The sequence below is a fragment of the Apostichopus japonicus genome, chromosome 13, assembly GCF_037975245.1.
Source record: "Apostichopus japonicus isolate 1M-3 chromosome 13, ASM3797524v1, whole genome shotgun sequence".
Lineage (NCBI taxonomy): Eukaryota > Metazoa > Echinodermata > Holothuroidea > Aspidochirotida > Stichopodidae > Apostichopus > Apostichopus japonicus.
The window spans coordinates 218,546-233,209 of NC_092573.1; the positions used below are offsets into that span (position 1 = coordinate 218,546).

The 14,664-nt window shown below is 39.3% G+C and overlaps 1 protein-coding gene across 12 annotated transcripts in view; it reads right to left on the reverse strand.

Moving 5' to 3' along the window:
• Positions 1-14,664, reverse strand: part of LOC139978264 (ras GTPase-activating-like protein IQGAP1) — an 89,981-nt gene that overhangs the window by 38,986 nt on the left and 36,331 nt on the right. For 10 of the 12 annotated variants that reach the window (XM_071988299.1, XM_071988301.1, XM_071988293.1 and 7 more), the window contains 5 exons: positions 14,236-14,327; positions 8,566-8,587; positions 7,470-7,648; positions 6,740-6,760; positions 614-698 (listed from right to left, as the gene is read on the reverse strand). In XM_071988299.1, the coding sequence (XP_071844400.1) occupies positions 614-698; positions 6,740-6,760; positions 7,470-7,648; positions 8,566-8,587; positions 14,236-14,327 (399 nt within the window). The remainder of the gene's footprint in view (positions 1-613; positions 699-6,739; positions 6,761-7,469; positions 7,649-8,565; positions 8,588-14,235; positions 14,328-14,664) is intronic. The other 2 variants (XM_071988294.1, XM_071988304.1) reach the window with 1 other exon arrangement.

The window sequence follows — 14,664 nt, forward strand, 5'->3', positions numbered from 1 at the left end:
TTTTGGCTAAACAATTGTGCCATTTTTAGTGCTTCAAGGTACTTGATTCATTCATACAGTAGGTTATTATGTCCAGTCCTAACAATACAAAATAAAGCTTTCCTGTAATATATTTGCAAGTTGTGCATCTCAACAGTTGCCATTTCATGCTGCTATTCAGCAATGTTCTTAGAACTTACCAAATTTTAGATTTCTAGCTCTTTTCTCAGTATTATTTTATCAGGTTTTAAAGTTGCTCTGATGTACAAAAGAGGTGGTCTTTGACAGCCAATAACACAAAATGTGTCATATTGAAAAAAAAATCTGATTATTTTTTTCTAGAAGAGATATAGTATCACCCTGTTTGTACACAAAATTTCAGAAGGGTATTTTGCCTTAGTTTTAAATGAAAAATCCTCAATAATTGGGATTTGTACACACAATAAAACCCATTTTGCCTGTTTTGCTATTCCACAAGATTTTGAGCATGGGTATTGTACATCAAGGTCATTCAATTCTATACTATATTGAAAGACTATAAACACGCTGTACCTAGAAGAATTTACAATTATCAAGTTTGAGAATAGAAAGTGAAAAGTAAAATTGATAGAAACAGGGGGCATAAATTACTTACAATTAACCTTAGTGACATTCCCTTGAATCTCGGCATGAGTCAGCAACGTATCGTAAACATCCTGTTCTTCTCCTTCGCGAACAGACTAGTGAAAGAGAAGAGGGCAAATTCAAAATGCTTTAATCTAAACAAATTATTCCCTATGCATTACCTTGAAAGACGAATCAATCTTAATACAGTCAATGAACACATAAAAGCGAGCCCAACCAGTTTTGAAGACCTTTGCTGAAAGAAGCGTATGCATTGGTTTTGATCGGTTTTCAGTAATATCTCGTCATAATGATGATGAAGACAAAATCCCATGAAAGACATGTTGACATAACCAGTTAAGATTCATTTCGAATGATGAAACCAAAATGATGAGCATAGAGGAAATTTTTTGATACATTATTATGCAGTATGCATAACATGTGGATAGTAGTAATTGGAGATAAGTCGATAAAATAGGTCAGATTCCACCTACTTTAATGCTATGAATGAACATCCATTTCATGGATGGAACAATTATAGAAAAGAGTACCTTTAATGGTTTGATTAATCACAAGAATATTTTGAGGAACGCTCAGTTTTTGGAGATCAAATCCAACAAAGTTGCATTTACAGGTATTTCTTACTCATATGGAACCTAACTGTCACAATTTGTTACGAAAAAAAAAAAAAATGAAACAAACAAGATTGACTGAATTTGTCTCTCGAGATCTTTGAAACTATTCTCCCTTTAAAATTTAAGATTTTCATATTTCTGATAATCCCACTACCCATATCAAGGTATTCTGATCTGTTGAAAATCAACAGGATTATTTCCTTCCTTATACCAGCAGCACTACTACTTCTTATTCAAAACAACACTGACTGACTGACATTTGTATTCATCAGTATACACTATGTGTAAATAAGTCACATAAAGTTTTCGCTTCTGACTTCACTGCCTTTTGACTTCCCTTTCCTTGTGTCCCAGTTCAAGCAGGATATAAGGGTTTGATGCAGTTCAAGAATACAGGCTAAGAAAGCATATATACACAACAGTGACAGCATCCAGTTGAAACATATATACTTTATATATCCGAATGACAGACAGTTTGCAAAATATGTGACAAAGAAAAGTCTGTGAAACATTACAGGATGTGTAATGGTTGTCGGACCATCAAGGAATAAGAAAAGACCTGTGGAATTGTGTCCTAACATTTTTCTAAAGAGAAATATCCTTGGAGGTTTAGACTAAAAGTAAATGGGTACCGTTGTTGTTAGGTTATCCAACCTGGAACAATGCTTTATGGAGCCATTTTTTTCTTTATATATATTTTTTATATGATTCCCCAAATATTGCTTGTAGCCTACATCAAAGAATAAATTACCCACTTTAATCTATCACATTTTTGTCGATTACCTATTGTTTTCTCTCTTTCCTCTTATTACCGTATTTGCACTATGCCTCAAATTGACACATTGCTTTCTAACCCAATTTTCTTCATTCACTAAAGGGGACAAACTTTGCAAAGGGACAAGTTTTTGTAATGTGGACCCACAGAGTAAAATCGGAGCGATGTTGCCATCAAACTATAAAGTGTTGTTTTATTGTTGCTATGTTTTATTCTCATAATGTTTTCTTTTGATCTTGTACTGCACCTTGAGTTTGTTTTTCATTGTAAGGCACTTTATAAATCCAATCTATTATTATTTTCATTAAATTAATATCAACTGAAAAAATGAATTCACTAAATGGCCACAAGTTCAACAACAACAAAAAGCTGTGGACTTTGTATATTATTGGGTCTTCTTGAGATAAGATATTTCAACATTTATGATAGACTACAGTATATGCATGTACATACAACTGATTGTTTAATTTCCCACAAAATGTTAACTTTCTCCTCGTTGTCATGGAAATTGCAGTACATCCTTAAATTTTGCACACAAAAAAAATTGCATACAGAATTTCACTGTGGCTCACCTCTGCTCTACATCAATAAAATAATAACTCATCATTTTGCTTTATGTTCAAAGTTGTAGACGATATTTCAACCGCACTTGAATGCTTACACTTACCGAGCCTAGTTCTTTCTTTCTCTTTTTTTCCCCCTTTTTTAGAGATTTGAAAGCATTTAATTGTTTTTAGAGTAACAGCTGGTAATTAAAGACATTAATGTAAACTATTTCACTCGCATTTGTTTATACTAAGGCAAAGTTTATGACTTTCATTTAACACGTTCTAAAAATATAGTTTAGAAACTTCCCTAGTTCCCCGTGTCTTGTCTCCAAACCCTTCTAATAATAAAATGCCTGGATATTATGAAGCATTGGAAGGAAGGGTTCACAGCGCATGAACTGTTCTAAATGATGTTAATCTGTGATATACATGACCTTTCTACAACTTTCAGGTCTGTTTTCTTTCTTTTGCTTTGTTCTGTGATGTTTTTTTCTTGTTCTTGTTCTTGTTTTGTTAATTAAAATTATGGAAACCATATAAGATCCTCACTGTTCATACTGTGTCAACTCCACACCAACCTTTCTTGCTTTTTCATATAATATGTAGGGTAAATGCTGTATCTGAAATATTTTCTCAAGTATATTGCAAATAATAAGACATATTCTCTGTAAAACTGTGCTTTTGTGTGTACACACAACCTTAGCAGTTTGAATACTGTCAGGATAAACAACATAGATCAAAGTTAAGAGTTAATATACAAAGATTGTATCCCCAGATATGGAATGAAAAATTATATAAGATAAAAAAAAACATAAGAGAAAGTAGAATGTAAAATGAAAGTGAAACATAAGACTATTATGATAGTTAATTAAAAGAAAGGAAACAATAGCATGATAGATAGATCTAAAACATACCAGTGATCTAAATATCCTCTGAAAAGGTGACCTAGAAACAGCATGATCTACAGTTGGCATGTTATAATGAGCTCATAAATGAACATAAAGAATACAATATGGCTCATGAATAAGCAAAAAATACAACATGACTCATGAATATGCATTGTTATCCAATATCCATTTGATAATTATTATTAATGAAGCTCAACAGTGAATTGTATTGCCATGAAATATGCCAGAACGTTGAATTATGGTACCTTAAGTTCAAACTGAGCACAAAGAATCACTATCCTACCCCAACCCGGTCCCTCCCCCAACCTCATCCCTCTCCCAACCCCATCCCTCTCCCAACCCCATCCCTCTCCCAACCCCATCCCTCTCCCAACCCCATCCCTCTCCCAACCCCATCCCTCTCCCAACCCCATCCCTCTCCCAACCCCATCCCTCTCCCAACCCCATCCCTCTCCCAACCCCATCCCTCTCCCAACCCCATCCTCCAACCCCATCCCTCTCCCAACCCCATCCCTCTCCCAACCCCATCCCTCTCCCAACCCCATCCCTCTCCCAACCCCATCCTCCAACCCCATCCCTCTCCCAACCCCATCCCTCTCCCAACCCCATCCCTCTCCCAACCCCATCCTCCAACCCCATCCCTCTCCCAACCCCATCCCTCTCCCAACCCCATCCTCCAACCCCATCCCTCTCCCAACCCCATCCCTCTCCCAACCCCATCCCTCTCCCAACCTCATCCTCCAACCCCATCCCTCTCCCAACCTCATCCCTTCCCAACCTCATCCCTTCCCAACCCCATCCCTCTCAACCTCATTCCCCCAACCCCATCCCTCTCCCAACCCCATCCCTCTCCCAACCCCATCCCTCTCCCAACCTCATCCTCCAACCCCATCCCTCTCCCAACCTCATCCCTTCCCAACCTCATCCCTTCCCAACCCCATCCCTCTCAACCTCATTCCCCCAACCCCATCCCTCTCCCAACCCCATCCCTCTCCCAACCCCATCCCTCTCCCAACCCCATCCTCCAACCCCATCCCTCTCCCAACCCCATCCCTCTCCCAACCTCATCCTCCAACCCCATCCCTCTCCCAACCTCATCCCTCCCCCAACCCCATCCCTCTCAACCTCATTCCCCCAACCCCATCCCTCTCCCAACCTCATCCCCCAACCCCATCCCTCTCCCAACCCCATCCCTCTCCCAACCCCATCCTCCAACCCCATCCCTCTCCCAACCCCATCCTTCTCCCAACCCCATCCTCCAACCCCATCCCTCTCCCAACCTCATCCCCCCAACCCCATCCCTCTCCCAACCCCATCCTTCTCCCAACCCCATCCTCCAACCCCATCCCTCTCCCAACCCCATCCTTCTCCCAACCCCATCCTCCAACCCAACCCCTTTCCCAACCCCATCCCTCTCCCAACCCCATCCCTCTCCCAACCTCATCCCTCTCCCAAACCCCATCCCTCAACCCCATCCCTCTCCCAACCCCATCCCTCTCCCAACCCCATCCCTCTCCCAACCTCATCCTCCAACCCCATCCCTCTCCCAACCTCATCCCTCCCCCAACCTCATCCCTCTCCCAACCTCATCCCTTCCCAACCTCATCCCTTCCCAACTCCATCCCTCTCAACCTCATTCCCCCAACCCCATCCCTCTCCCAACCTCATCCCCCAACCCCATCCCTCTCCCAACCTCATCCCTCCCAAACCCCATCCCTCTCCCAACCTCATCCCTCCCAAACCCCATCCCTCTCCCAACCTCATCCCTTCCCAACCTCATCCCCCAACCCCATCCCTCTCCCAACCTCATCCCTCCCAAACCCCATCCCTCTCCCAACCCCATCCCTCAACCCCATCCCTCTCCCAACCTCATCCCTCCCAAACCCCATCCCTCAACCCCATCCCTCTCCCAACCTCATCCTCCAACCCCATCCCTCTCCCAACCTCATCCCTCCCCCAACCTCATCCCTCTCCCAACCTCATCCCTTCCCAACCTCATCCCTTCCCAACTCCATCCCTCTCAACCTCATTCCCCCAACCCCATCCCTCTCCCAACCTCATCCCCCAACCCCATCCCTCTCCCAACCTCATCCCTCCCAAACCCCATCCCTCCCCCAACCCCATCCCTCAACCCCATCCCTCTCCCAACCTCATCCCTCCCAAACCCCATCCCTCCCCCAACCCCATCCCTCAACCCCATCCCTCTCCCAACCTCATCCCTCCCAAACCCCATCCCTCCCCCAACCTCATCCCTCTCCCAAACCCCATCCCTCCCCCAACCCCATCCCTCTCCCAACCTCATCCTCCAACCCCATCCCTCTCCCAACCTCATCCCTCCCCCAACCTCATCCCTCTCCCAACCTCATCCCTCTCCCAACCTCATCCCTTCCCAACCTCATCCCTTCCCAACCCCATCCCTCTCAACCTCATTCCCCCAACCCCATCCCTCTCCCAACCTCATCCCCCAACCCCATCCCTCTCCCAACCTCATCCCTCCCAAACCCCATCCCTCCCCCAACCCCATCCCTCAACCCCATCCCTCAACCCCATCCCTCCCCCAACCCCATCCCTCTCCCAAACCCCATCCCTCCCCCAACCCCATCCCTCAACCCCATCCCTCCCCCAACCCCATCCCTCTCCCAAACCCCATCCCTCCCCCAACCTCATCCCTCCCCCAACCTCATCCCCCAACCCCATCCCTCTCCCAACCCCATCCTCCAACCCCATCCCTCTCCCAACCCCATCCCTCCCACACCCCATCCCCCAAGCAATTGTCCAGAGCTCAGAACTCACTCATATGATCAGGAATCATGTGGAAGACTTTGAACCTTGAAACAAAAGATACTTATCTAAAGCTTTAGCAATTTTTAACCGGCTAAAATTCGGAAGCGATACTGACCACCTTTCAGTTATACTGTAGTACAGAACATTAATAGTACTACTGAGTGGTACTAACTTTGGCCATATTATATTTGACATTAAACCTGTAAGTTCAAACTAAGTTAATATATGAACTGATGTTATGCATGGCAAAGATGGCACAATGTTCCATACATGCAATTAAAAGACAGAGGGAAAAAAATACAGAAACAATGACAAATCTTCCTTACTGTCAGCAGGGTTATAACCAATGCATCACAATTTTGCAGCTAAAATGGGGAAAATGAAGAATTAACCAGAAAACAGCCCAACAAATGAACCACCAAAGATGTAATACTAAGCACTGCTGCTAGGGCTACAGTTACTATATGACATGATATGTTAACATCGCTGTGAAGGCTGACAACTTACTGTACTCTTCTCCCGTTTTGCCTGAAGAGAAAGTTTGTTTAGATGATATGATTCATGATCTTTTAAGGAAGCAGCAATTTAGTGAGATGTAAAAAGAGAAGAAAAGGACTGGACCTTTCAACTATTACTGTAAAGATCACTGTGAATCAACATGTGAATCAACATGTGAATCAACATGTGAATCAACATCTCTAAGGGACGGGAGGGACAACAGGGAAAGGCCAGATCGCTGGAAACCTTTCCTAACATATTGTCATTTCGTATTAAAAAACAGATTGCTTTAAAAACAGAACAATGAAGCTAAAATCTGAAAATCATTTGAATAACATCGACCTATTACGGTATGGAATGAATTTTATCATAAAAACCCCTGAACTACTTCTGACAAGCCCTTGTCCATCCTCTATGCAACTTTGTACACATGTAAAATTAATCCAAAACTTGAGAATTAAATTAGTCGGTTCCATTCCAAGCCTCATAACATTGTATTTAATTGCAATTCATGATCAGCTTAACAACTCCAGAAATTCTTTGTAACTGAATAAACAATTTTGAGACTCAATCCAGCGAGAGCAAAAAAAAAATGGTTTGATGTAGAAACCAAATCATCTGAAACAATGGTTACTGGATGGCTTCGAATCACTGACAGTATAAAACTGCGATCTCAGCAGATTGACGATTCAAGTGTAAGATGTAGATAATGACCAATAACATTAAACTGTCTCTTTACCTTGTTTAAAGTTGTAACTTCCTTGCTCTGCTTGGCAGCATACAGCACATTCTGGTAGTCTTCCCTGTTATCGCCCTTCAGATTTTTTAGGGTAGCGTTAGGATTCTGCAGGGCTTTGAAAGTCCCCTCCACATCCTGCTTATCCACGGCTTCATTGATTGCGATGACAGCTGCATGAACTATGGGGGGGGGGAGGGAAGGGGGAAGGGACAAAAACAAAACATGAAAAGGTAAACCCCCTCTCTCTGAATGTTCCATATCAGCAAGCCATCAATTTCTAATCATCGGTAAATTTTTCCTACCAATTTTTTTTTTCAACATGATCAACCAATTATCCACTACTAAATATTTTTATGCAAAGATTGCTATTAAACTTGAGGCTCATAATTAACAATATCATATGATTCTGACAACTTCCTCAACCAGAAAATTGTGTTTACTTCAGTATCTATTGCTTGGAATCCCAATTTCAATTACTTTATTCCAGTTTAAATTTATATAAAGTTTATAAATAGGACATGACTTTTATGAAATTTATAGGAACCCCAAAAAAAACTCTGATTCAAATACCACCAAATTTTCTTGATTGTTGCAACAAAACAAATCTTGAACAATCCAGTTAGAAGACTACACAACAATAAGGCAGTGCAGATCTGTTACGGTTTGTCTGGTCATCTTAGATGATCAAATTTCTGTTCGGACAACCAAGATCAATTTTAGTGGATTGTTCACATCAAATTCATTTTAATAAATACCCCAAATAGGTGAAGTGATAAATTGTTGGTATCACCCTCGATCACCATGGAGATAATGAAATCAAACAAAACTGGTGGGAGGCCTAGATATGATTCACCTGAAATGGAGTTCTTTTTGCCCAATGCCTGGTGTTCTATTCACCAAACCTACACATCTCTCCAACAGTGTTTACAAAGGTTTGGTCAGTCTTAGTCATATTGCTATATTTTTTTTTCTTTTTTTCGGAGAACCAAATTCACTCTTCGAAACCAACAAAGTGCACAGGACAAACTGAATTAAAATCCTTTAAAATTTGCCCTGAATAAATCATGACAGCATTGAAAATAGGTTTAATGCTTACCAGCAGCATCATCAACGGACAGCTGAAAAAAAAGAAGATGAACAGTTGATTTATAAAGATGAGAGTTGGAGATGACTGTTAACACTAAGAACATTACCAGTTCATTTAAACTGGCAATCACTTTAAAACATTCACCTGGGAACCTTTAATAAAGGGATGCTAAATTCAAAATCTTCATAAAGATATGTATTTCACATACAGTACAAAGTAACAAGAGCGAAAATGATCCATAGATCAATTTAGAATCAAACCACTTTTTTATTTCCTGAATGCAGTACAAATTTGTATTCATTTCTTGGTTGGAACAGAGAATAGATTATTAATGCAATACACGTTGAGGAAATATGTCACGTAATGGCTACACATCACACACTTGATCAGCTTAAAACAACAAACCCTAGCTAAATTTAGGTAATGTTCCAAGGTAATACAAGTATTTCAAATATCTAAAGAAAACACCAGCAGTGTATTAGAGTAATCCTTGTGTGAAAATACAATTTACTGAGCAAACTGTACTCTTCAAAGTGAAAGATAACTTTAACATCGCAATAAGGAACTTCCAGGATGAAAGTGAACTCCATTTGCTTGAAATATGGGGATGTTTTCGACTTTAATATTTCCTGAATTTACGCTACAACAAATTGCAATGTACCGTACATTGGAACAATTACTACAAACGTCAGCCACCAGTCGGCAAGTTTTGAGAACTTGCAAAATGCAAACAATTTCCATAAGAATTTCATTCTCTCTTAATTTGCAATGACACTTGAGTTTACTCCGTTTCTCTGAGAGACAAACGATTTGCATTGCTTCCATATTGTATTAAACATCACCTTTTGTCATGAATTTTATGCCAAACTCAAATCAGTCTGAGAAAGGGTAATGCGGGATGTATAGAGAATAATGTATCCAGTATCAGCAACAAAAAATGCTGTACAAAAAGGTCAAGTTGCTATACAAGAGCAAAGATGTGTAACAGTTTTCTACACAAGAACTAAATAGAATTCAATGAGAGACAAAATTACAGCCTTTGGAAATGTTACACCAAATTTGAAAACTAAAATTCATTCCTCCCTGGTGTGATCACTTCAGCATTGATAGAAAGATTATGCTCTACGGTGGGAACCAGTGCCGTGTGAACCACAAGTCTGTGAGAGTTTCACTTGCAAACTTGAAAGAAAGATGGCATCAAACTTTGCATCAACATGTTTACCCTAAAAATCAAGTCAAAAACAGCTGAAATGTAAACAGCACAAATACAATCAAATATTTGATTTGATACTGTCGATGAAAGGAAGACTTATATTGGATGGGTAGAAGAACTTGTATTACAGGTATATATAAGAAACAAATAGTGATTCCCTAGTCTTTATGGTTTGATCATTAAATTAAGGAAGATTTAAAGGAAATTGTTTGATATGATTATCTATTTACTTAACATCATTTTCCATTCATGGTTGAGCTTTATCTACCAAACAATCATCCCAAAAGGCTGCTTTAACATCCAAGCTTAAGAAGGCACAAATTGTGTCTTTCCGAGTCAAATTAGTAGAACGATCTACTGATGCAAAGGTAGTTTGCCCCGGTCTGGCATTACTAACTGTCCTTGTTTTCTACCATATAGTAATAATAATAATCATATATAGATATTATATATAGATCTGCCCTGTACCTAGATAGTCTCATCTCCAAGAAAAAACAACAGTCATACCATTGACTTGCATGTTAACTAATCCCCTTAAATCATACATCACAGTATTTATGTCATACTGTCTGTGACAGTAAATGGGCTTATATGTTAAACAAAGCAAAAGTCTGAAGAGGCAATTGTCATAGTGCCTTGAAGAATTAGAATTAAAATGGCTTCTCTTTCAACAAAATGAAAAGCTTTGAGCTCATGTATTCACATTAAAGGTACATTTGGTCAGCAGCAGGAAATATGGTTTCTCTTTCAAACAGAGAATCGAGGAAGTAACTAATTAATGTATGCAAGAATCGGGGCTTTATTTTGTATGGAATTTGCTGGGTTTGCAAAAACATACAGAGAAGATCAAGCTAGCACACAGACTAATGTGAAAAGTTGAGGAATGTAAGTAAGAGGTAATGATGGGAAGGCTTGTTAACTGACTCCAAGGGTTGTGATATGGTGGGGGAAAATAACATGGTTCTCTTTGGAATACTATCACTTTTTTATCTAACAAATTTGTGAAGCTTTATATTAATAATCAGCAGTTATTTTTGTGACACATAGGCCATCACAAATGTGGGAGAAACCCGCAAGGTCACGAATTACAACTTACATGTCGGGTGGCTTCCAATCCGACATTTCAACTCAAATTTGGCATCTTTTCAATTTAGAAAGTCATTTCAGATGGGAAAACCGTAGATTGCTCTTGGATGAGAAATGCCCCTTACTATGACCCGGACGGGAATCTAACCCTGAACCCCAAACCTCCCGATTGCTAAGCCTCATCGCTTGAAATGCCACCGCCTATATCCACTCAGCCACAGTACCAGTATATCATTAGACTGCAAATCACTAGATTGGTTGCAATTAGAACCAAGGCACAATAATGTTGAAAACAGCATTTCAGAGATATGACCAGTTCCTGTATATACTGTATGTAACCATAGCTGACACATGACCACAATAGTATGCCCACATCTTCCTATGAGGACTTCAGGATAATATCTGTAACAGCCACTTCATAACAATATCAGCAAAGTGACCTAAGATTCCAATTCTTATATTAAATTTCTATTCAACCATTATCTACACATGAAGAGATTCTTTAACCCAAATTGAGGCATTACCAATTACTGTAACCATAAATTTTCAAGTTCCAACGGCCTTGCCAGAGACTGATTTCACACACAACCGCCCTTCTGTGACTAACCACCATGTATTCTTCATTTGCAGAGCTACCTACCACAAATCTGTAATAGTATACTGGCATGTTGTACACTGTATGTAACAGAACAGTAAACTAGAGGCTACTTACACTAAACACAAAGACAGTGTAAGGCAGAATGAATAATTAAACTCATTCATGCATAGATGCAGTCTTTTTGGTTTGTTTCCCTCTTTCTTATTGTTCTTTTCAAGACCAGATCGCGATGCACCCATACAGCATTAGTATTGTTACTATATACTGTAAAGCACTTGTACTGTTTGATGAGACTCATTAGTGGCAATTGCTGATTATGTTAGCTTAATTAATAACTAGTGTATGTATCTATCTTCCAGCTATTAACTCGCAGAACAAAGGCAGGAAATAGTTGTCCAATTGATTATTATGCGGCAGGGTATTTGGTCTGTTCTCCCCTCCAGTTGATAGCTTCAAGCTTCATGTGGCATTAATTGTTGATGATGTAACTTGGTGTATGTCATTCTAAGCGATCCATTTTGTTACAATCGCTTGGTGCTCTTAATAAGGAAGTCATTAACTTGTTCATCTGTATTAGTCTTTAACAACAAGTTTATTGTGTCCACCAAATTATTTTTTTTAATTTTAAAACCTTATGCCAGAATTGAATCATCAGTAGTGTGATTACCTTGTACTGCAGTACCACATTATGTACGCAGATATGTGTGTTGTCTTTTCTTTGAATATACAGCTGTATATGGAACTCTAGATTGAAGCCAATTCAAAGCATAATGTAAGATATTGCAAGATATTAACAGTTTCCTCTAGTCACACAGGATCACTAACAGGAATCCATTGAGTATTTTCACAGCAATTAATATATCCTAGCTATATCTCAACAAAGTGACCCATCCCAGGGAATAATTTAGTTTCCAAAGTTTGGGATAGCAGTTTTGAGGGCTCTGAATTTTTGTCTCTTTTAAAATACTGATACCTGTGTAAACAAAAAAGTGCTGTATACTGTATCTTTCGACTTGTGTAGCAATTTGACCATTTTGCACTGTAGCATTTTGCACAGTGGCATTTTGCATTGTAGCAATTTGCACAGAAGCATTTGGCACTGTAGCATTTTGCACAGTAGAATTTTGCACTGTAGCAGTTTGTAACATTTTGCACTGTAGCATTTTGCACTGTAGCATTTGCAATGTAACATTTAGCAATGCTTTACTGGATCCCAGCAACAGGCAGTGGAATAACTTCATACTACAGTACCCAGCAACATTTGAAGGTCATTCCCTAAGTACTGGTTTAAACATTTCATATGATGCCACCCCAACCAGCCTACAAACTACTCCACACAGAATAACTCCACCAGCTAGTAGACACTTAAAAATCACACACACATGAACAACCATCCACACTACAGAAATAATCTGATTAACAAATTTAAAATTTTGACCTTAACCTGTGGAATGAATTGTAAAGTAGTTAATTTCTGAGTCATTCCTGGGAAACAAGCCTTCAAACAATACCACATGTTTACAAGTTAAAGGATGACAAAAAGTTTCCCAATTTTCCAGGGCTTTGTTTGATATATAGCAATCTGTCTGGTTGGCCTCTCTCTATCTGTCTCCCCTTATTTTCCACTTTTCTTTTCATATCTTGTCTGTTTATTAGAGATTAATATCCACGGTTCATCATGTTGTCACACTTCCTGATTACTTCTTGGAAGAGGTTATACCATATTACCCTGCTTCCTTAGGGATATTCCAACCAGGGTGTACTCTTTCACAAACCAATAAATGGTAAGGTACATAGCTTATCAACACCAGCATGGCATGAGCTATCTGTTTTGAACCGTGATATATCCCACAGGCAACATGGTCTGACCCTTGAATGACTCTCAACAACTTCATGAAAATTTGTGTCATGCTACCACCCAAAGGGGGATTACAGAGGTGTCACAGGGGTAACTCCAACTGGATGATACCCAACTGAGTCTAAAACATCTTGCTTAAGGTATTCCTGATCAACACTACTGTCTACCCTTTGACTCAGTCTTTTTATATTTATATGAAAAAATCACAATGTGTTGTTGTTCACCATAGTTTTTTCCTTTTTATTCTTCTGTAGGAAATCTACTTGCACAAGCTCTTTTTAAGACCTCCGATTTCTATTCATAAACTTTTTAAAAGGAAAGCTATATGGATTCTCAATTGCCTTCAAAGCCCATTGTTTGAATGCAGTATTTAAACATTTTATCTTTCTGAAGAATCTGTTTTTCTTGTTAATAAACGCAGACAAAAAATTTTGAGAATGAAAAAAAATATCTCAACTCTCCCGTAGTTCAAGGTAATGACTAAAGCCATGACACTGTGACACACCCAGGATGTCCAAATTGTGTTTTATGATTGACAGATCCATTATTCTGAAGTGGTTTACAATCCCTGGCTACTCCAAGCCTGTCTACAATATCAGAATAATGAACCTTTAAAAAAACCAGAGTACTTTTACCCTTACTAAACCTCTTGAGGGACTTGAGATACAGTTATAGTCAAAACTTTAACTTGTGTATTTTTTATTTCCTACTTCTTTTAATTTTTAAAGAAGTAGATGTTTAACAACAACAAGAAAATCATATTTGCTAAAATTTTAGTTACGATAAATAAAATAAATACTTGAAACATACAAACATACTCCATGACACTACACATTAAAATGACCCTAAAAATGTAGACTTCATGTGAAAACTTGCAAACTTGTTTTGAACAGTTAAAGTAGGTGCACTATAACAACAGAATACCTCATTTGCCAAGATTCCTCCAATCTTGCTGAAGGCTGGCATCTGGATGCCATATTTATCCAGCTCTTGTTGCATGGCACTGATTTCCTCCTCTGCACACAGAGAGAGAGAGATCAAACAAAGGTCAAAATGGTTCACATCATATTTCATTTATTTTTTCATTAATCCAAACTGTGGGTATTCTCTAATATGTTTTTAGCTTACAAGTACTGACAAATATAAATAGAACATGTTTTTGAGGGAAAATAGTTCGTTAGACCAAATACAGGATCACCTACTTATACTGGAATGGTATTGTTGTGGTGATTTGTTGATTGTTTTGTGTCCTTGTGTGGTTGTTTATGTTTGTTTGTTTGTTTGTGTTGTGTTTGTGTTCTTGTATGTTTGTTTGTGACCTTGTTTAGTGGCTGGCCTTCTCTGTTGTTGGTC